General features: G+C 33.3%; 2 protein-coding genes across 3 annotated transcripts; both read left to right on the plus strand.

The window, feature by feature from the left end:
• Positions 1–2692, plus strand: LOC127719410 (eukaryotic translation initiation factor 3 subunit A-like). 2 transcript variants are annotated; one of them, XM_052225514.1, is made up of 4 exons: positions 1–1247; positions 1368–1526; positions 1844–1864; positions 2552–2692. In XM_052225514.1, exons 1-4 carry the CDS (start codon positions 8–10, stop codon positions 2635–2637), a joined length of 1506 nt encoding a protein of 501 aa, XP_052081474.1. In that variant the 5' UTR covers positions 1–7; the 3' UTR covers positions 2638–2692. The 2 variants fall into 2 exon arrangements, with proteins under 2 accessions (XP_052081474.1, XP_052081473.1); XM_052225513.1 differs by having other exon boundaries at positions 1–1526.
• Positions 2693–8117: 5425 nt separating this feature from the next.
• LOC127719408 (coadhesin-like) lies at positions 8118–23164 on the plus strand. The gene is made up of 12 exons (XM_052225511.1): positions 8118–8216; positions 9724–10398; positions 10952–11065; positions 11917–12087; positions 12265–12435; positions 13250–13420; positions 15153–15323; positions 16218–16388; positions 16689–16859; positions 19548–19724; positions 20305–20319; positions 22166–23164. The coding sequence occupies exons 1-12, from the start codon at positions 8150–8152 to the stop codon at positions 22255–22257; spliced, it is 2166 nt and encodes a 721-aa protein (XP_052081471.1). The 5' UTR covers positions 8118–8149; the 3' UTR covers positions 22258–23164.
• Positions 23165–24717: the final 1553 nt, after the last annotated feature.

Below are 24717 nucleotides of genomic sequence, written 5' to 3' on the forward strand. Positions count from 1 at the left end.
TCGAGGAATGTCGGAACACTCGACCACCAGAGATTCCCATTTTAATCAGACAGGACCAACTCTTGGTATGTCGAAACAATCGACCACCAGAGATCCTCATTTCAATCAGACAGGACCAACTCGTGGTATGTCGGAACAATCGACCGCTAGGGATCCTTATATAGATCCGACAGAACCAACTCATGGAATGTCGGAACACTCGACCACCAGAGATCCTCATTTAAATCAGACAGGACCAACTCGTGGTATGTCGGAACAATCGACCTCTAGGGATCCTTATATAGATCAGACAGAACCAACTCGTGGTATATCGGATAACTCGACCACCAGAGACCCTCATTTAAATCAGACAGGACCGACTCGTCGAATGTCGGAACACTCGACCACCAGAGATCTGCCTGTACATCCGACAGGACCAACACGAGAAATGTCGGAACACTCGACCACCAGAGATCCTCATTTCAATCAGACAGGACCAACTCTTGGTATGTCGAAACAATCGACCACTAGGGATCCTTATATAGATCCGACAGAACCAAGTCGAGGAAAGTCGGAGCAATCGACCACCAGGGATCATTATTTAGATCCGACAGAACCATCTCGAGCAAAGTCGGAGCAATCGACCACCGGAGATCCGTATTTCATTCCGACAGGGCCATCTCGAGGACTTTCTGAACAATCGACCACCAGAGATCCTCATTTCAATCAGACAGGACCAACTCGTGGTATATCGGAACACTCGACTACCAGAGACCCTCATTTAAATCAGACAGGACCGACTCGTCGAATGTCGGAACACTCGACCACCAGAGATCTGCCTGTACATCCAACAGGTCCAACACGAGAAATGTCGGAACACTCGACTACCGGAGATCTTCATTTGGATCCGACAGGACAAACTCGAGAAATGTTGGGACAATCGACCACCAGAGATCCTCATTTGGATCCGACAGTACCAACACTAGGAATGTCGGAACACTCGACAACCAGAGACCCTAATTTAAATCAGACAGGACCGACTCGTCGAATGTCGGAACACTCGACCACCAAAGATCTGCCTGTACATCCGACAGGACCAACACGAGAAATGTCGGAACACTCGACCACCAGAGATCCTCATTTGGATCCGACAGGACCAACTGGAGGAATGTCGGGACAATCGACCACCAGAGATCCTCATTTGGATCCGACAGGACGACCAACTCGAGAAATGTCGGGACAATCGACCACCAGGGATCCCCATGCAGGTATTACTGGACCAACTCGAGAAATGTCGGGACAATCGACCACCAGGGATCCTCATTTAGATCCGACAGGACCAACTCGTGGTATGTCGGACCAATCGACCACCAGGGATCCTCATTCAGGTCCTACTGGACCAACTCGAGGAATGTCAGCAACATCGACCACCAGGGATCCTCGTTTAGATCCTACAGACTCAACAGAAAGATCAAATACCTCAAAAACCGATGGAGTGTCTTTATCTTCCTCCGGGGAACAAGTGAAAACGACAACTATTGCAACAGGTTTGAATACCATTTATTATATCTAGACCTAATTCCAGGAAACTATGTCATCTCTATTTGGTTTTGATCATAGATCATCTAATGAATATTTCAATAGACATTTAGAAACTGATCTCTGATAATTGCAGCACGTATATTTAAAAACATTTTCCCATAATGGAGGTTAAGTTTATATCGCAATATTTTTAGTATCTAATTATAATTAGACAAGAAAGACAAAAAACAGGAATAATCTTGAATGCATACATCCAAGACGATGATCTTCTTCCAGTAATAACCATCACACAAACTATATTTTTTATTTGTTTTTTTTTCAGCTGAAGTACAACTAGAACCTGGTAAGTAATGTAAAGTGTTGGATTACGATTTCAATGATCAATGTGTAAAACAAATATGAGGTACATTTAATACAAACAACAGAAACAAAAACCCACACCAAAATAATAAAATATATGACACATTATAATGAGAGTTTTAACACTTATTAGATCATCACAGTTTTATACAACATGCAAGTACATTATGTATTCTGAATCTTCAAATAGTATTACTTTTATTTCTTCATAAGAGAGACATGCAAGATATAAAAGGTATATTCAAGGTCATAATTCGAAACAAACTGGCAATGCTATCGCAATAAAAAAAAGAAAAATGACGAAAAGACAAAACAGTTCACAAAACACAACATTGAAAAAAAGATATAGCAATACGAATCCCACCAAACACCGGGCTTGATCTCAGGTGCTCCGTAAGGGCACACATATCCTGCTTCACAAGTGACACCAGTTGTGTTGCTCATACAATTTAAGCAGTTATTTACTTGGATCAAGTAGACATATAACAGTACATAATGCATGTGCAAATCATTCGAATGTTTCATTACAACATGTCCCTCTGGTATCTTTCGCCCCTTTTTTTCATGACAACATGTCCCTCTGGTATCTTTCGTCCCTCTTTTTCATGACAATTTGGCTCCATGTCGGGTTTTAAGATTTTAAATATTATTAGTTTTATTTATTTTTTAGATTTTAACAGCGATTGTACGACTCTGCTTGGAAATTGGAAACTAGTTGCAGTACTGTCGACACTGTTTGCCGTTCTTATAATGTAAAACAGTTACGAAATTAAAATTTGATCAAAATATTTCTATCTTATACACTTTCATGCTTTCTTGTATTCTTTGTATTAAAAATTAAGAATAAACTGTTTCACATTAAGTCGTTGTTATGAAAAATAATACTATATATATTCAACAATTTTTCAGCATGATTGTGTTGAACTATTTTTGTGAAACAGAAGCTAAAGATACAAAAGAGAATTTTAGGCTCATAAATCGAAAACAAACTGAAACGCCATTGCTAAAAACGAAAACGACTTAAAGACAAAAACAGTACATCTAACTAAGCATAGAAAATTAAAGACTAAGTAACAGGAAATCCCACCACAAAACGGGTAAGATCTCAGGTGCTGCTCCGGAAAGGGTAAGCAAATCCTGTTCCACATGCAACAACGGTCGTGTTACTCTTATTGGATAAGTTATTTCAAGTGATTAGACATCGCACAAATACATCTTGATAATAATTATTATAAGTCCTTCTATAATAATTACAAGGAGAATATTTACGTATCTGATTTTATAAGCTCACAATCACAAAAATAAAAAAGTGCAATGAAATTCACAAGCATGTATTTTTATTCCTGAGAAATGACGGTTGCTAGAAAGACAGAAAAAGTGATGTTGCAAATAATGACTCACACAGTCGCGACGAAGTAAAATCATATTGAAGCCTTGTATTGCTCTTCTTCATCTCAAAGTCAATATGAGACCTCCTGCATATTTACTATGTCATCTGTACTATTATTTGTCTGTTTGTCTTTTTATTTTTGGCCATGGCGTTGTCAGTTTGTTTTCGATCTATGAGTTTGACTGTCCCTCTGGTATCTTTCGTCACTCTTTTTTAAGTCTATAAAATTTAGTTATAGTAAAACCAACTTAGAAAAAATAACTTTTAAATCATATATCTTTACAGAACAGAAATTTATATACTGATTGTGTCCTTTCCATTCGTTTGATGTGTTTGAGGTTTAGATTCTGCCATTTGATGGAGGATTTTCCGTTTTGAATTTTACTTGGAGTTCGTTATTTTTGTTATTTTAATCTCCCCCATATGTGCCACTTGAATGATGTATGATGAGCAGGAGACGTTTGCCCTGTCGATGCATTCCTTAAAATTATTGATGTCCAAAAAGTATTTTAATAAAAATTTATTTAATGATTATTTTATTAAAACAGCTTAAGCTAAAGAGATGCGACAACAATCCCAAGGCTTTTTATTGGGAATAAATTGCTTGTGTGGGATATATAAGTCCAAACATATGCCCTTTTTTCAGCAGGCCTTAGAATCTCTTGCTTGTGTCGGCTGAGTGAAACATCCTTTTCACGTAAAAAAAAAACACATGAAAATTTTTTTAAGATGTCTCTATGTTAGTCTGTTTCATTGCACTATTTCTGCTCCACGTTGTTAATGGCAATCTATCGTTTCGGCCAATTGAGTCGAAAAGACTTATTGTTAATTTGCCTACCTTTTTGAGGGCAAGCATATTTAGCAAAAAAGGTGAATTTAGTAGCTGTTGTTCATGTGGAAACTGTTTGGTGACAATCAACAAATACAATGTGATGTACTATCGATCCTGCATTGAAAGAATTCTGAACCAAATAGTACGAAATACACTTCATCTCTTTCATATTAGCAGTAACAATTGTCCTAGAATCTATGAATATTCGTTTACAGTCTGCAGAAGACTCTAGCACTCATTTATTGGTGAAAACTAAATTTGGACCGCCAAACATATGTTTTGCACAATTGTGTTTGTCTACTTGTTCACTGAACCCACATTTTCTTAAATTCATATTTGATATTTTTATAACGATCCCCGTTTTTTATAAGATTTATCTACAGCACACCCCAAAAAGTTCGTTTAGAAAAATTTATATCCAAACAGGAAAAGTACACTGAATTAGATTAAATATTTCTATCCGAAATGTTCTTTTCATCAATTTGTTGTACAAATGATTAATTTCGGAACAGAAAAGTCCCAATGAGTATCTGTATAATAAAATGAAATGTCACTTGGAGTGAAACATAATAATAATTCATCAGTGAGAAAAACCGTATCATACCCATATTGAGTTTGCCTAAAAATAAAAAATGTCCATTGAATAATATAAAAAAGAAGATGTGGTATGATTGCCAATGAGACAACTCTACACAAGAGACCAAATGACACAGAAATTAACAACTATAGGTCACCGTACGACCTTCAACAATGAGCAAAGCCCATACCACACAGTCAGCTATAAAAGGCCCCGAAATGACAATGTAAAACAATTCAAACGAGAAAACTAACGGCCTAATTTATGTACAAAACATGAACGAAAAACAAATATGTAACACATAAACAAACGACAACCACTGAATTACAGGCTCCTGACTTGGGACAGGCACATACATACAGAATGTGGCGGGGTTAAATATGTTAGCGGGATCCCAACCCCAGCCCCCCCCCCCCCCCCCCCCAATAACCTTGGACAGGGGTGTAACAGTACAACATAAGAACGAACTATAAAAATCAGTTGAAAGAGGCTTAACTCGTCAGATGGATAAAAATACATATACTACAAATACAAGTGGACGTGGCCGGGTACTTGTACATCCAAACAACAAAAAGACACTAAGTACAGATCTGAGAGTACTCGCAATTACTGACAGCTAGTTCAAAGCCACTAACAACTAATAAAAAAAATCATGCATCTAAGACTTAATAGTCTTGCATGTCTAATGTCTAGTGCATAAACCACTAGACGTTAAGCAACCGACAATCAATCAATCAATCAATCTAGTGCATATTGTAGATATATCATATTCAAAATACTACACATTTGACTAGTAATTAGGAATTGGTGTATAGTTTAGTATCTGATTTATATTTTTATATGAGGAAAAAGTTCAATCATTACATCTATTCATTGTAAGGGGAAAAAAGATATTGTGTAATTTGTGACAAACTTCAACCCAAGACTAAAGGTGAAAGATGTGAACAATTGCAGGTTACCAGGCGGCTTTGAACAATGGACAAGATCTGTAGCGTAAAGTAAATAAAATGGTTTCAGATAACAAAATGCAAATCAACAGAATATAAAACTTACGACCTGGTTTAAGCTAATACCAGTACACGAAAACTAATTCTGACAGACGGCATCCAATGACAACGACTGGTCGACTGGCACCTAACTTTGGAAAGCCTTTTTAAGAATATGGCGGGATTCGAAATGTTTGCGAGTGCTCATCCCCTTCATTTAACCGGCAACACTGTTATACCAGTACGTCATTGTAAAAAATCTATACAAATCAGTTCGAAAGGTTTGATTCGTCAGTTTATTATTAATCACAAAAAAAAAAAGAAATTGACTTAACAAATACAGATTTTATACTATTAACATTTGAGTAAACTACTAAAACGACTGTGTTTTTCAAGACTTTAACTTGAACCAATACTATACTATAAGCGTTGTATGAGAGTTAAAAAAGCAATACTTAAACTTTTGAATATACATTTTTCAATGCTTTTAACCTCGACATAATTTCAGTTAAAATTTATTTGGTTAGTGTAACATGTATTATCAACTGTCATGATATTAGTTCAATTTCGGTACATTATGACTATTATTGCAGTTTAAAAATAAAAGTAATAAAGAGTTAATTTAAAAGATAAGAAGTGTAGTTTATAATTGAAAAGTACTAAAATAAAGTTTAACATAATGTAATACTTTCGGTCTTTTATTCTTTAGATGTAATCGTGAATGTCACACTCGGTAATTGTTTCAAATGTTTTAAATACCAGATGATTTTTTTTTATTTTAAATGTTAATTTGGAATAACTCAATAATTGTGTTAATATATTTCTGGCTCATTTACCATAGAGTTGGAGAATTTAAATTAGTTATTTTGTTTGGAGCATGTATTATTAGAAAGTAAATATATACAATATAATTGGTAGTGTTCTGTTTGTTTACTTTGTAATTGCTAAAAAGTTGGTTAAGTATAATTAACGAATGTTATTGCAATCTGTTTAAATACTTCTGGTTAATTGCACAAAAAGAACTTTCCATAAATGAAAGATAAAGACAATTTTAGTGGTATCAGATAAAAAGTACATTGGTGGGGTTTTTTTTCTTGGTCAAAATACCTTTCATATATTAACATTTACCACTTACAAAAATGGTTATTTTGACATTCAAATATTGTTTCATTAATTAAAGGGAAAACAAAATTTCTCATTTAGTCCATAAGAAAGAAGTCCTATTCGTAAGTGTTCCATTTAAGTTATTACTGACCATTTCATACGTTCATTAATTTGTTTTTTCACTATATATATTTATACATTTTTATTAATATGTTTTTATTTTTTATTTTTAACTAATTGCTCCTTATATTATTATATTCAAATTGATATGAATAATTTCCTTTGTTACTCCTCATTCCAAATGGAAGGAAAATATAGTTTTCTTTTACCAAAATTTGACTCAAGCTAGTATTATAATAATATTTCATTGTCGTTCTATTCTGTGTTTGATGACAATTTGGATTTAGGATTTATATTAATCAATCTTTGACTTTGACTTACACGTACACTTGAACAAACCAAGGTAAGACACATACTTTCTTTATTACTCGTGTAAGTCTTTGGGAAAACATATCAAATACGAACTGTTTTTATTTTTATTTTTGGGAACCCTAAATTTGAAAGTTGAATAATCGAAAAGTATTACCAATATGCATGCATATTTTTTGATATGGTCAAATTAATATCTTGTCACTTCAAAAAATTATTAAAAGACATTAATGCTTTTTTACATTTTATGTAAAATTTCCGTCTTGAAACTGAGTGATACCTTGGTAACACTCTGCTCCAGTCCTTGACTTGAATTCTGAGAGGGTAATGACATATTAATATAAAAATAAGAATACGTTGTGTGTTTTTGACACTTCAGGTTTTTGATTTTATAAAATCAAATCTTTGACTCTTTTATGAGTTTGCTAATTTCAATTTTAATTCAAGAGGCAGTTTAGAGAGTAAATAATTTAAAAGGTGTACAATATCAAAGCATCCCTCGTAAATGTTAAGAGAAACAGATGCTAATGACGATGACAGTAATGGCGACATTAAACTACAACTTTTGTTTTTAAATATTTGAAACAAATGCGTTTGATTTGATTTGAAATATTTATCTAAATTTTGCGTGGTCATATCACACAGTACGGGTTTGACTCATTGTTGAAGTCCCCATGGTGACCTTTTATACCCACGCCATTTATACTCTCGTTTAGTTTATAATACTACTACATCTACTTCTTGTTTTAGTTTCCTTTCATTGGGAAGCTTCTTCGTTTCCCCAACTCGACATATTGACCAAATCAGCACATAAACAAACTATCATTCTTATCATGCATGCAACTTTATCTATATAAATTATTTATGTGGATAAAATATGTTCTGTCTAAATAAATCTTTTGTGGTTTATGTCTATTCCAGGGAGTAAAGTTGAGAGCTAACGTTACAAAATGAAATCGAAGTTGTGGTTCATATATTTAGCTGTAGTTTGTCTGATTTACAAAACCAGTGCATACAGTAAGTTTAGATAACACGTGGTGAAAGAATAAATATTTTAAAATAAATGCATGGCGTTCATACCATTTGTTGACAGCATGATCAATATAATCTTCTTGTTACACTATATGAAATGGTACTTGAAGTAAGTCTGCACAAAAAAAAAACTTCAAAAACCAGTGGTTAAAATGTCATTTACAGACTACCGAAAACATAATGTTCTATCACTGAAGTTTGATCTTTCTAAAATATAGTTTAATACAAACAAAAATACTTAAGTTTTTGCTGTATACATATGATCTTAAATCATCAATATGTAATACATAAACGTCTACAATTTGACCCAAAAGAGATCTTCCAATGACAGCCGCAATTGATTGATTTTTGGTGTTGAACACACCACTTTCAACACAATGGCTTTTTCGTCGTGGCCAGTTTTAATGGTAGAGGGAACCTGAATGCCCGGAGAAAACCACCGACTTTCGGTAGGAAAACTGACAATCCTAGTCAATTAAGATTGGAGTCGCATGAACCTGCCACGTGCGTGGTTCAAAATAACTTAATAGGTACAGAAAGTATCTATTACATAATATCACAACAGAAACAGTTAATATGGCTGATTATGAATCATAGAATACATTCTTTAAAAAGGCATAAATAAAGATAACAGTAGTATACCGCTGTTCAATAGTCATAATTCGATTAAGGAAAAACAAATCCGGGTAACAAACTAAAACCAAGGGAAAGACATCAACTATAAGAGGAAAACAACGGAACAACAAAAACTCTGAACTACTACAAAAGCAAACGTCAACATACATAGAAACGGACTGTAGATAACAACTGCCATATTCCTAACTTGGGACAGGTTTTTTTAAGAAAAAATAGTGGGTTGAACTTGGTTTTATTGCTAGCCATACCTCCTGTTTATATGGCAATGTAAAAAATACCGCTAAAATGACAACACTACGTGACAGGAATACAGTACAAACAAAGGCAAGAACACTCAGCACAGAGAAATACATAAATAAATAATATAATAGTACAATACAACGTATTACCGCAGAATAACAACAAACACCTCCCATAAATTTACGACAGCACACCAGGACACCACAAACAAAATATAAACACGTAAATAAATATATGATGACAAATGCTAAGAAAATTACTATAAATGACAAATTATCATAGTTTCATGGACAAAGAAAACATGGTTTGCAACTGAAAAAATAGTGTAACATATAGTTGTTATCCATTCGTTTGATGTGTTTGAGCTTTTGATTTTGCCATTTGCTTAGGGACTTTCCGTTTATAATTTTCCTAGGAGTTCGGTATTTTTGTTATTTTACCTTATACAAACTATAAAACTATGTGAATTTACATATTAATCTAATAGTATTTACAGCTATGATTAGATAGAAACTTTCAAAGAATATTGAAAAGACGGATTCAAATACTTTCATAAAAATATGTAATTATAAGTAAATGATAATAATCTTATTTTTGAAATCTTTGTTTCGGATAGATTCTTGCAAAGACATATACTTGGCCGACAATCGGAACTCAAATGGAAATTACGTCATCCATCACAATGGAAACGCAATAAACGTTTATTGTTCATTTGAAAGTAGCTATGGCTACACGTACATCTCTAAGGCATCCCACAGTTCAACTGTAGATATGAGTTTGTTGTTCACCACAAGAGATTTTGCCAAAATCCGCCTCAGACATAGCAATGGCGAACAAAGAGAGGTTATCGTCGAAAATTTGTCTTCTTTCCAAAGTTCGTCAACTTTATATTTTGGCTACAACACCCATACTTCCTATCAAGGACCACAAAGCCCGAACGCAGCTTTACAACCGTACTTATTTCTTGGCTTTTTACCTGAGAGTTTAGTAAGAAACTATGGAACACAAGGATACCGCGCAGGAGGTAAAGACTTCACTTTCACAAATTGTGATGCCAATCCGAACAGTTATATCACATTTTATTATAATCCGAACAATGCATCACCTGGACGGCTGGGCGATTCTAATAGTTTCATGACGGGTTGGATGGATGACTCTACAGTGCTGCCAGTGAACAACTATATGGATACTGATTTCTACTTTGACTGGGAAATGCACATGGGTGGATGTGGTGGATTCATGACGTCACATTATATGTCAAACAGCAGAGCGGCACTTGGATTACCTTTTAGTATGTATATTATTAAATAGTAAAAGGTTTAAAAACTTAGATTTTCCATAAAGAAATTTTGCATGTGAACCATGTAAGTTGTACCAATAAAGTCATCAATTAAAAGAAAACATTGAATTATGATATTTCGTTTTAACATAAAACGTATATGTACTAAAACCCCCTCTAATAAGCATTTAAGGTGGTACCAAACACCTTGATTAAAATAATTTGGCTCGTTTAATTTTCATAAGATATGGACAAAATATTAACTTTGAACCTTTAACAAAAATAAAAAAATTTCAAAAATCTTGAACCACAAACTTCATCGGAATGGTTTCATTGGATATATAGCAGTTTGACAAACACTATTTTTGATCATTGAGAAGCTTAATATTTCCTTAACAATAGAACGTGATTAAAACGTTCAGCTGATTTTTACAGAGTTATCTCCCTGTAGTGTTATGTACCACCTTAAATATTGTAAAAGTATAGTATTCCATTGCTTGAGTTGCGAATAGCGACTTTGAACCATGTGAGTACAGTACCATAACTGCTTGTTTTTTTTGTCCAGGTATACAACCATGTGATGGTGTAAATTGTCAAAATGGTGGAAGTTGTGTTGTATCCGGGTCATCTGGCACTTGTAGCTGTACCGGAAATTACTTCGGTGACAGATGTCAAAATAGTAAGAAATTATATGTTAATGTTCATCGTATGTATGGATTAGAAATAATAAAAGATGCAGACATAAATAAACAGACCTTGAAAATAAATTTAAGATAAAAAAATAAAAATAAAAATTAGCAAATGTGGAATGACTTCTAATGATACATCTATACATCAGTCTGACAGAATTAAAATCACATGGATAAAAGCAATTATAGGTCGCAATGAAAAAAATTCATACCATAAAGTAAGCTACAAACGACCCCAGATGAACAATTTAAAACAATTCAAAAGGGAAAACTTCAAGATACAATCATATAAAATTTATGCCTTTGATTTTAGTTTTCTTTATGGGAATTTGTACGAATAACGGTCACAAAATATAATGTAGATTTTATATTTATCTAGTGCCTGTTTCCTTTGATTAATAAACATATTCACCTGTAAGAAGATGAAATAATTGATGCTATAAAACATGTTTATCTGCTATGCATATTTCCAGAAGATTGTTAACATCACGAATACTTCGATTTTCTTTTTTTAAAGGTTCTACTAACAATATCCAGACAGTAATTCTCGTCATGCAAATACTCGTTGTAGAAAAAAATACAAAACGTTCAAATTCTTAGAAAAACCGGTCTATTCAAATGAGTTTCTTACAAACTTGCAAAGTTTGAATGCAATTCAACTAAATTTTACACATCTGCTAATTATATTTTATCGTTTTAGTTTATTTACTTTGTGTATACTTTAATCATACCATGCATTGGTCGGGTTGTTGTCGGGTCGGGTTGTTGTCTCTTTGACATATTCCCCATTTCCATTCTCAATTTTATTGGTTTTTATTGGGTTCTTTTATTGCTTTTACAGTCAACGGTGGTTGGACCGACTGGTCCAGTTGGGAGACCTGTTCTGTTGAATGTGGAGGGGGAACTCAATCTAGTGGACGGACTTGTACGAATCCACAACCCGTTGGAACTGGTGTAACATGCAGTGGATTATCATCACAGTCAAGGTCATGTAACACTGATCCATGCCCTGGTAAATCTAATTTTCGATGTACAATGAATGAATATTCTAACTATTAGTAAATTCTACATTCTTGAATTTGATTTATGTTATTGTGACCCTGTTTTTCTAATTTCCTTTGCTTTATTGAACTATTAGAATGTGTTTTGTCTCAACTTACGTGTTTTATATGCTTATTTCGTTTTTTAGTAAATGGTGTATGGAGCGATTGGGATCCCTTTGGAACCTGTTCAGTCTCATGTGGGGGTGGAATCCATCACTCCTCCCGTCGATGTAATAATCCTGAACCTGCGCACGGAGGACTTGATTGTATCGGAGAAGATTCTAAGTCACAGTCCTGCAGTATTCAGGGATGTCCAGGTGCATTACATTTCACTTAAAATCTTTTAAAAACAAATTTGTTTGGTTAAACCAATAAAATTAATGTTTGTCCGACTAAAATGAATTTGAATCAAAAGCATTCAGTTGATGAACTCGTTTTAAAAGAAGATTTCTATGAGAATTTGAGTAGAACACATTTCTGATGTTTAGAGGCTTTAAACATAATAAAGGTATAAACACTGGCTATTTTTGGCAAGAATGTAAAGATTTTGTGATAGTAGCCAACAGCGTATCCTATGACTAAGTATTTTATTTTCAATTGGCTTTACAGCTATACACTTTCCATTGTAACATATAGATGGCCGGAAGGTTTTTTCTACTACATTCTTTATTAAAGACTATGTTTTTATTTTGCAGTTGAAATTGATAAATGCAATTATCTGCTAATTTCAAATGAATTTAATGACCTCAAAACATATGTATGGAATCCAAAGTCTCGCCCTAAATACAAATGAAGTACTGAACGTCAATCAATCAATTCCATCAGTTCATCGTTCTAGTTTTAGGAAAATTCTATATTTAACACCCTTATATTTCATTATCTTAATAATACCTGAAGAATATAGTGGGAAAACTGTTGCATCGATTTTGGGGTTCAATGAAAATCCTCAATACGCATGATTAAGAAGATTTCTATCTTATCAAAGTCGAAACCATCAAATACTGAAAATATATCCTAAAAAAACAACAGTTCGCTTCCAGTCAATGGTTAAAAATATTCAAAAATGAATAAATGAATTTATAAAATACAAATAGCAATTAATGATAATATGTACATATGTTTTTTTAATAGTGAATGGCGAATGGACAGAATGGTCCCCATGGAGTGACTGCCCAGTTACCTGTAGTGGTGAGGATCTAATTAGGAGTAGATCTTGTACCAACCCTTCCCCTGAAAACAACGGGAAAGATTGCGAAGGAAGCAACTCAGACGTGATGTCGTGTTACAAGGCAAAATGTCCAGGTCAGACATTTATCTTCATGAAAAATAATATCATCAAAAGCAAATAAGAACAACAAAAATAACAAAAAATGATAATAATAATAACAATGAGATGAAATATGACAGTACCAGAAATAGCATTTTTGAGTCGACATGAAATATCATTGATATATTACTTTTTTGCAAATTTACTGTTGATAAAAAATATGAATTATTCGAAACACTATAGCTTCCTTTCCTAGGTATAGATTGCCTAAGCCCTACTTGGCACTCCTTTTTCAGAATTTTCCATATTTGTTACTTATCGACTTCATGTTTCATTTGGTCTTTAATTTGAGCGTCACTGATGAGTCATATGTAGATGAAAACGTCTGTCTGGCGTACAAAAATATAAGCCTGGTATCTGTTATGAGTTTTTACATCTACTTCATTTGGTCTCTGGTGGATAGTTATATCATTAGCAATAATTGTACATCTTTTTATGTTTTGATAATATTTCACATATTTGGAAGCAGATGATTTTAATGAAAAACATGATATGTTACAACGGACAGACACACACACAGACAGAAGACATACACGAGAGAGAGAGAGAGAGAGAGAGAGAGAGAGAGAGAGAGAGAGAGAGAGAGATACTCGGAAGCACAACGTCCTTTATATAATGTGATGCTACTTGTTACTGATACGTGCTTGTTGCTATCTGAATGTCATTAAAGTCTTTACCAGCGATAAAACATCATTATATTGTTTTTCTTTATCAAAATAACACTTTATTAATTTCTTACGTCCGAAGCACTTTTCGGGATATACTTTTATAGGGAACGCTCAAACCAAATGCCATTTGAATATTAATTACCAAAGAACTGAACACTGTACAACGCTTGTTTAATTTAACGTTTCTTTTAAATACAATCATTTCTTTCATGACTTATTATAAAAATCCACCTATATCATTGTCCTAAATTAGTTTTGCAACATAAATATTTGAAATACAATCCTTGATTCAATGACCAAACTAATGAGAATTAAAGGTGTGATGGCCTGAATTAATTCCCGACGAAAACAAAATCAGTTGGGACCTCATTGCAACTGCAATAGGAATGCATTTCTATAGGTCATGTAACTTTATTTTTCACGTATGCTAGTATATCGTATTTACAATCAGCTTAAATTTAGTTTTACATAGAACCGTATTCATATCGATAGAAAAATGATACTCTGAAACTTCAAATTAACATGGGCTAATTATTTAATAATACAGAAATCTACGAATTAAAATAAACCTGACTAATTTAATTTCACATAACCAATGCAGCAAAAAATTGCAAATATGGGAGTGAAAAAGGAAAAATCACTTGGATTTAAAATTAAGACAATGGTCGTTGATGGGTAAGGATTTCCAGCCATATATGCCAAGTCAAGGGTGAACAATCCGGAAACTTGATCGAAAAGATAATAATAACTTAAATGCAAACCTTTGAGTCCTTGTCTAGTTTTGGCTAGAATTTCTGTCTTTGTTTGGTTTTATAGCTCTTTATTTGTTTGATACGCTTTAGATTGTTTTAAATTTTGGCATCGAGCATCATTTAAGGGACATTTATTGTCAAAAATGCGCAGCTGGTGCAGAAAAATTAGTACTGTTAATGTTATTATGGACATTCATAAGTGGGATTGATATGTGACGGGTTAAGTTGGGGTGAGACCAAACGCCGTACGCTCTTATAAAGTCATGTTGATATTATTTTTCAAACAGTGAATGGAGAATGGACAGCTTGGTCACCATGGACAAACTGTCCGGAAACGTGCAATGATGAAATTTTAAATCGTACCAGATCCTGCTCAAATCCGGCTCCTGCAAACGATGGGACAGATTGCCAAGGAATTGATAAAGAGTTCATGTCGTGCCACACAGCACAATGTCCAGGTAATTACCAACTATATAGCGATTACTTGTTTGTGAAGTTACTATTCATTTTTTACTACAGCATCCTTGAATAAGTTGCATTGCTTTTATTAACAGTAGTCAATGTTATGACAAGACCATATTATTACATTGAATAATGCATAATTTTATGAAGTATGTCTGAGAAACGATGCAGTCAATGTATCAACATGATGGCCCACTTTACCTATATTAATCATTGATTATAAAACTTAGTCCAGTGTAGAGATCAAGAGAGGAATAGTGTTCATCTCAAGTTTGGATTTGATTTTTTTATATCAGTTTACTATGTATTCATTTCCTCTTGGTGCCGATGTCGATTCGATATTATCAAATTTGGTTTTTGCTGATTAATATGTTTTAGTCGCCGATGTCGACATTTAAATTTGTTCTCAAACGGATATTGTAAAGTCATCATAAACAGTCTGAAAAAGCATGACCTTGAACAATGTCAAATAGAAATACATATGTACGTAACGACAGAATGTATAACATCTGTCTTTACTTACTTTGTAGCTTTACTATCTTTATATGTTACCATGATTGTATAGTCTATCTATTCATCAACTTAAAAACTATGTACATGTTATACAACTCATTAAAGTTTCTAGTAAATTATCTTGCCCAATATGAACAGTATGATATACGTTCTTCAAATGTAGAGAAGAGCTCACATGACAGAATTAAATTCATACGATGGAAACAAGATGACATAATACTAGTACCACAGTTTTTGTACGGAGCACTCAATAAACTGTTCATCTCCATTTATGCTTAAAGACAAAATTTGTGTGTGACCTAATTGCCACTAGGTGATCGGGAGCAACTCGTTCTAAATGCATAATACAAATTATCTAAATATATTTTACATAAAAGTTGATGGTGGATGGACAGAATGGTCAGTCTGGAGTGAATGTCCAAATACTTGTAGTGATGAGGACCTTATTAGGACTAGATCCTGTAAAAATCCTTCTCCAGAAAACGACGGAAAGTCTTGTGAAGGAAGCAACTCGGAAATAATGTCATGTTACACAGCAAAATGTCCAGGTAAGATAAACATAAAACAGTGGTTTTGTTAAAGTAAGTAGTTAATAGTAAGAACGTACTTAAGGTTAACAATATCTACAAAAGAAATAATGAATATGTTGATCATGATGACCAAAGTCTCCTTTTTATTTAAATGTGTTTCCCCTTGATGCACTTTTATAACAATTATCGAGACCGATCTATCTAGAGATATGATGATGATGTTTACTAAAACTGGTAATAAATTCAGATGGACAAACTGAATAGAATTAAAGTGAGTCTGCATGGTAATCATCGATTAATATTTACATATTTTGACAGTTGATGGAAACTGGGCAAATTGGACACCTTGGACCGAGTGTCCAGAAACCTGTAAAGATGAAAATATCAACAGAACACGGTTCTGCTCAAACCCTATTCCAGAAAACAATGGCAACGAATGTATGGGAAATAATACAGAGTGCATGTCATGTCACACAGCCAAATGTCCAGGTAAATGTCAAAATATTATTCTTTCAATTTATCTTATATGAAGAGTAGGAACCGTGGTATGATTGTCAATGAAACAAAAATCCAACCTAGAGCAAGAATTTGGATGTAAACAACTACAGGTCACCGTACAACCTTTAACAATGAGCAAAACCCATCCCGTAAGATAACACATTAAAGAGCAAGGTTACAAAATTAAACAAATGCACCATTATAACATTTTTTTTTTCTTTCATAAGCTTATTATTAAAATTATCAAAAATTATTTTTCTTTAATATAATCAAAAAGTAAAATCACAAAAATACTGAACTCCGAGGAAAATTCAATCGGAAAGTCCCTAATCACATGGCAAAATCAAATGACAAAACACATCAAACGAATGGACAACAACTGTCATATTCCTGACTTGGTACAGGCATTTTCAAATGTAGAAAATGGTGGATTGAACCTGGTTTTATAGCGCTAAACCTCTCACTTGTACGACAGTCTTATCAAATTTCGTTATATTTACAACGATGCGTGAACAAAACAGACATTATAAATAAAATAGTCAAAATATGGGTACAGCAGTCATCACTGTGTTACAATATCAAAACAAACAATTATTTACAAAAAAAGCACAAAAGCATCTATCAAATTAAGACCCACATTCATTGCTTCGCGTGTCTGACGTCAGAAAATGTAAACGTCACATAAGAAAAAAGTTTGTCATTCAATGTCTATTCAAAACAATTTTATAATTTCACATGGGGAATGTTGGTATACAGGGTTAAAAAATCAAAAGTTATGTTAGAATTAATTTCAGAAATAGACCGAGATTTATAATTGTCCAGAAGTTCTTCAGAACCCTTAAGAATCCACATATGGTAAATACCACTACGCGAGTAAAATAAATTTGTCGTTTGTCGTTCAAAGTATTTTCAAATTTATAATAGAACAATAACATAATGACATATAATAGAACAATAACATAATGACGGGATCTTTTAAAGTACAGAGTCACGTTATAAGAACCACAGAAACACAAAAAGTCGCATATACAAAACACACCAGTAAAAATTAAAGATAATACAAACACATTGACGGGATGTATAAGTACCTAGCCACGTCAAATGGATATCACAGAAAACAAACCAAACAGTAAAAGTAATATTAATAATAGAACAAAGACAAATGAAAGAACAATATTACACGTTGTTAAGATGATAAACAACGTCAGTATGCAGAATCTATACTTCAAGACCATCATGTATTGTTTGTGAAGTTGATACGGAATATTTATCAACAAGGTCTTGGTACCTTCCGATGAACTTTTTTAGAAAAAGGACGAGACGTTCTTTGACATACCCCTGGTTCATCAACTTTCTGCTCAGACACTGGTGACGTTTTACAAAGTCTGAGTAAGAGCTGCAAGCTCTTGAATATCGAATAAGTTGGGAAATGTATATCCCATATGCAGGTGAAGTTGGTATATTGCTACTAAGGTGGGGGAAATTTATAATTTTAAAATTAAAATCGTCTCGTTTGTCATAGATTCTGGTACTGAGATGACTGTGTATGTCAAATTCGAGATATAAGTCTAAAAATGAGGCGGAGGAAGCCGTGTCTGTTGTTTCTTTAATTTCTAGTTCTGGGGGATATATTAATGGAACCCAATCAGAAAAGTTCGGATTGTTAATGGAAAGAACATCATCAATATATCTAAAAGTGAAATTAAATAATCTGGCTTCTTTGATCTTCTTGTTTTTGACAAGTGTCTGAAGGAACTCCGATTCATATGAAAATAAGAAGAGGTCGGCAAGGAGAGGCGCACAGTTCGTTCCCATAGGAATGCCGACAATTTGTTGAAAAAGTCTACCTCCAAATTCAACAAATATGTTGTCGATAAGAAACTCCAGCATACTGATCACTTGTTCTTCTGTGTAGCATGTTTTACCCTTTTGTTCACTATTAACAAAATATGCCTTATGATATCCCAAAGTAATAAATTTATAGCGTATGCTACCATTTTTATGATGAAAGGCATTGTGGATTATTTCTTTCAAGCGATTTTTCAATTTCACATGGGGAATGGTGGTATACAGGGTTGAAAAATCAAAAGTTTTGATAGAACTAATCTCAGAAAAAGACAAAGTAGTTTTAAACAAAGAATAGAAAAAATATATATTATTAGATATCTTCACTTTTTGAAAGATTCTCATGTTTAATGATTTAGAAAAAAAAACCCACATGTTTTATGTTCACTGAAGAACATCATAGTTTTTTCTTCAATTTTCATAGATTGTTTTTGCGACGGAATATTGATTTTCACCTGTTGCTATGTCAGCTTATGTATTTATTTTCTATTTTGTACACAACCATTTCCTGCATTTAGTAGAGCAGAAAGGTCTTTCTCATCCAGTCTTAGGCAAGACATTTTTTGTTTAGTCCTGGTTATTCATTTCCATCCCAAACACATTGAAATGCCAGTCTCTATAGGTATAATTTTTCACTGTTTACACATCTTTGAATTACTAGTGAAGTAAACGAATTGATTTTTTTTTAAATCAAAATCTAAGATGAACAAAAGAGGGAGCAAAATTAAGAAATAAAAATCCCAAATATTGAAAAATCTTCGGACTCCTTAATTACATGACTCTTCAATCCAAATATTCATTTATCATGTAGTATTATCTGATAATTTATTTCAGTGTTAGGAGAATGGACATCGTGGTCATCATGGAGTGATTGTCCAGAGAGCTGTGACGGAGAGATATTGTCAAAGGAGAGAAATTGTACAAACCCTGTACCGACAAATGGTGGAAGGTATTGCATTGGGAATGAAACAGACACATCCTCGTGTGAAACAGTTGGGTGTCCAACCAGAGGTAAAGATAAATAAGATTAGAATAAAATTGCTTATTAAATTAATTTTACTTCCTGTATGTAGACTTCATGGCACACAATTCTGTTTTGTTAAGGGTGGATAACTTCTAGTTCTATTGGTACTTAAAATATCGTTATTATGACAAAAAAAGATATAGAAAAAGTATACCATTTAAATTTTCTTAACATTTAAATTTAGAAGTTTAAGGTAAATCAAAATGTTTGAAAATGTATCAATTTCACATAAAACACGGTGCTTTATATATGTTTACCCTTCCGGATCACCTGAGATCACCCTCGGTTTTTGGTGGTGTTCGTATCGCTCAGTCTTTGGTTTATTGTGTTATGTTTTGTATGCTGTTGTTGGTCTTTCGGTCTTTTTCTTTTTTTGCCATGGCGTTGTCAGTTTATTTTCGACTTATGAGTTTGAATGTCCCTTTGGTATCTTTCGCCTCTTTTTTACCGTTCATAAAATTTATGCTTAGTATAGAATGAGAAAAAAAAAAACAAGACAACAAATTATAGCAAGTATCCTCAAAACTTTTTTTAAAACAATTTGATGAATATATTCATATATTTCAGGCGAAATTTCACAAAGTACGTATAACTTTAACTTTTAAGATATACTTATATTTATAAACTTGCCACCTGTCAAAGTGGTTAATGTATATTATATATGAAAATAAAAGAGCTGTATGAATAATGACAAATATTATACTACTATATAAAAGTAAGGAGATGTGGCACGACCGTCAATGAGACAACCATTCACCAAAGTTCAAACAAAGTGGATGTAAGCAACCATAGACAACGACACGACCTTCAACAATGAGAAGAACCCATACCGCACAGTCGGCTACCAAAGGCCCTACCATGAAAAACAGGAAACAATTCAACTGAGAAAACAAACGGCCTAATTCAAAACAAACCAATCTACGAAAAACAAACATGACAATCACTGAACCACAGGCTATTGACCTGGGACATGCTCACAAAGAATGTAGCGGGGCCAAACATGTACGTAAGCAGTCAACCCTACCCAACCTGGGACAGTGGTCACAGCACAACAAAAGAACAAACCACAAACATCAGCCGACATTTTTTTTTCGGGATTATAGTTCTTATCGATTACTGAAGAACTTAAAACCACAAAACTTGTTGAAACAGACAAAAAATGTTAAGAAAACCAAACTAACTGATGGAATCTGTTTTGAAAATGACAAGTTGTATTAAAATTGATATGTGTTATATTCATGTTATCATTTATAAGACTGAGACACAGCAACACATAATAAAAATAGACCATCAATGCAAAAAAACGACAGTATTAAGAATTCGAATGAAACTTATACAAAATCAGTTCATATAGGTTATAACAATAAATAACATTAGCAAGTGATGCCAAAATTAAACATAGAAATTATGACATAGTGTCAAAAAAGATGTGAAAATGTTAATTACAGAATGGCTGTGTATCCCACTTGCTTCGGTCTGTGTAAAAATATCATTAAAATGATGAGAAGGAAAAAAAAAAGTGTCTTAAAAATAACTAAAATCAGTTCCGTGTCATTATTCTTTGGACTTGCCGGGTGTAGGTTGTTGACTTACACATGCCTTTTTTTTTTTGTTATATTTGAAATATTTTCTGAATAACTGTATGTCTTTTTGTCTTTTTTTAAGGAAAAACAACGACCTGATTTATGAAATAACAATTCACTAAATAAAATATGAGAAACAACCACAGAATCAAAGGTTCCTGACTTGGGACAGGCACATATTAAACGACCACATCTAAGAATTAACAAAACGATATTCACTTACAACAATAACATGCATCAGGGATAGAAGAATCATTCAGTGCACAGCCTTTTTACAACTGTTTCGCATGAACTGAATGGTAGGCACAATATTCACACATATTCATTCAAAATCATAATTGATTGATTTATGGTTGGTTTTTAACGCCACTTTCATCACTATTTGCTATTTCTTTGTGGTCAGTTTTTATTGGTGGAGGAAGCTGGAGTGCACGGAGAGAACCATCGACCTTCGGCAGGGATCTGACATACCTAGTCAATTAAGATTGGAGTCAAACGAACCTGCCACATGCGGGAATCGAGCTTATATCCTCAGTGATTACAGGGTAGCTATAGTAATACAGTAGTTGGACTACTAAGATCACTTGGCCACCGATGCCCCTCAAATGTTATAAATGAGCAGAAATTTCACCGCGACAATTTGATAGCATTGGTTATTCTAGTTTTAAAGACTGAAATTGTTTATTTTTCTAAATTTGCTTAATGTCTTTGAAAAAATCTTAATATACATGAAACTTGATACAATTTGATAGACCCGATTTGCAAATCTTTCACGTCTTATCAACCAATAGTCATTTGTTCTCAGTATGAACCCTGTTTAGTTATTTTTTTATATATCATTTTAGGCATGGGAAGTGGTTACACTCAAATGCGCCTCAACTGGAGTCTTATTGGAATTCTCACGGCAGTTATAATAGTGTTCAGAGGTTTTTCATAGATATAGATGTATCCATCTGCATAACTGACGTTGGTAGCGTTTCATTGTGTGATACGCCCAATTTATGAGAAAAAAATTCTAGAAAATTGATGACATTCTTGTTTTTACTTTCAATATATCTTTAATTGATAATATAGATTTTTGGTAAATTAGTTGAAAATATCACTGAATCATCGTCTTAAGCTCTGGTCCTTCGGTCATAAAACTTTACTCAGTACTCGGGAGTACAAAATTTGTGCTCGAAACATCAAATCCAGTACTTTGATTAGTTGATTTCTGAGTCTGAGTAAGATAATCGTGCTCGAAAGTTTTATGACCGCAAGGCCTGATCTAACAAGTGAAGTTACATGTTTAACATCGCCACATTCCGTTTATGAATGTCCAAAGTCAGAAGTCCGTAATTCAGTGGTAGTAGCTTTCATATTTTGTTTTTGTTTTATTGTATTGTACATGCCGTTAGTTTTTTCGTATGAACTGGTTTATATTTTGTCATGTTGGGACCTTTTATGGCTTAGTATATGGTATGAATTTTAATCATTATTTATATAAGTATAGTTCCTTGCATCTAAGCCATTTGGTATCTGGTGGATAGTTATCTCCTTTCATCATACTACATGTACTCATTATCTTCCAATAGTATAAATGTAATTTCTTAATCTGTCTGGGTCCAGATAAAAATATCATATAGTAGTACTGACTGCATGTGTAAATTATACGAAGTTATCTTGATAATATAGCTCCATGTCAGGTTTTGAGGAAAATATATATTTTTTTCTACTTTTTTAGATTATAACAGCGATTGTACGTCTCTGTTTTTGGACTCTGGAAACTGGTCGCAATACTGTCAACAATAATTGCTCTTCTTATTATGTAAAACAGTTACAAAATAAAATTTATAATATTCCTATACACTGGCATGTTATTTTTCATTCTTTGATTCAAACATTATAAATACATTGTGATACTTTAAGTCGTTGTTATGTAAAACAATATTATGTATCTTCTAATATTTTGTAGCATGATTGAATGTGTTAAATAAATTATAGCACATTTTGTAAGAAGTTCTTTAATAATTCAATGAAAATATTAACGTAATAAGCTTTATTGGCTTACAGTCACAAATATTCAAAAAGCAAAATGAAATGCATAAGCATTTATCTGTATTTCCTAGACTGGACGGTCGTATCATGACAGATACAGTACAAGCATACATGTATATCTGTATTTCCTAGACTGGACGGTCGTATCTTGACAGATACGTATACAGTACAAGCATACATGTATATCTGTATTTCCTAGACTGGACGGTCGTATCATAACAGATACAGTTCACGCATACATGTATATCTGTATTTCCTAGACTGGACGGTCGTATCATGACAGATACAGTACAAGCATAAATGTATATCTGTATTTCCTAGACTGGACGGTCGTATCATGACAGATACAGTACAAGCATACATGTATATCTGTATTTCCTAGACTGGACGGTCGTATCATGACAGATACAGTACCAACACTAATACCAAGGATGTTTGCTCCTCTTGTTTTTGACTTTGTGTCAGATATTCGGAATCCTCTGGTTTAATTCATGTAGTGCAAGTACAAATTTTGCTCGCTAAACCCTACTTTTCTTTTCTTCATTTTATTACAAATAGTTTAAAAAGCCACATTTGAAAATCTTATATAAAATCCTTGTTATTTTGTTATTATAGTTTTTAAAAGAAAATAGGTGCCAATGTTCAATGTATGAAAATCTAAAGAGAATCATGTCCCGCTTAATTTTCAATGGCTTATATCTCGAAAACAAGGACACGGACCCTTCATTATTTTCTGCTTTATTAGTTCCGTTATCTATAAACTATTAATTTATAAAAGTCCTGTCATTTTGAAGCAGAGTAACGAAGATCCTTAAGTACAAAAAGTATGCGTTTAACGTGTGTACATCAAACACTGATCCTTTAGATGTCATTTAAAGGATATATTCAACAAAAGTGTGAGCACCGAGGAAATGTTTTTAAAACCAAAGAAAGACTTCCTTTTGTAACTTTTATTCGAAACAGTTATCTTTTATTTTTCATATGCATGTACTTGACTTTAAAATCATATACATGCCACATCTACAATAAAAACTGCTTACACTATCTTGTATAAAGAAAATGAAAGGATATCGTGTAGCAATTCATGACACAAAATCACTACACACACATGACAAAAAAAAAATGCAAAAAATGCAAAGGGAGTGTCTTTTATTGCTCTTCTTCCATCTCATGCTGCGTTCACACGTAATTCGAATTCGATTCGCATTAACTAATTCGAATTATAGTTTAATTCGCATTCGAAACGTTTTACGTCCAAACGTAAATTCTAATTCGAATTGAATGCGCGTCAAATTTGCTTTACTGTCCGAACGACGTTAACTTTTAATTCGTATTAACAAAAACGCATTTCTAATCCGAA

This window comes from Mytilus californianus, unplaced genomic scaffold, assembly GCF_021869535.1.
Source record: "Mytilus californianus isolate M0D057914Y unplaced genomic scaffold, xbMytCali1.0.p SCAF_11, whole genome shotgun sequence".
Lineage (NCBI taxonomy): Eukaryota > Metazoa > Mollusca > Bivalvia > Mytilida > Mytilidae > Mytilus > Mytilus californianus.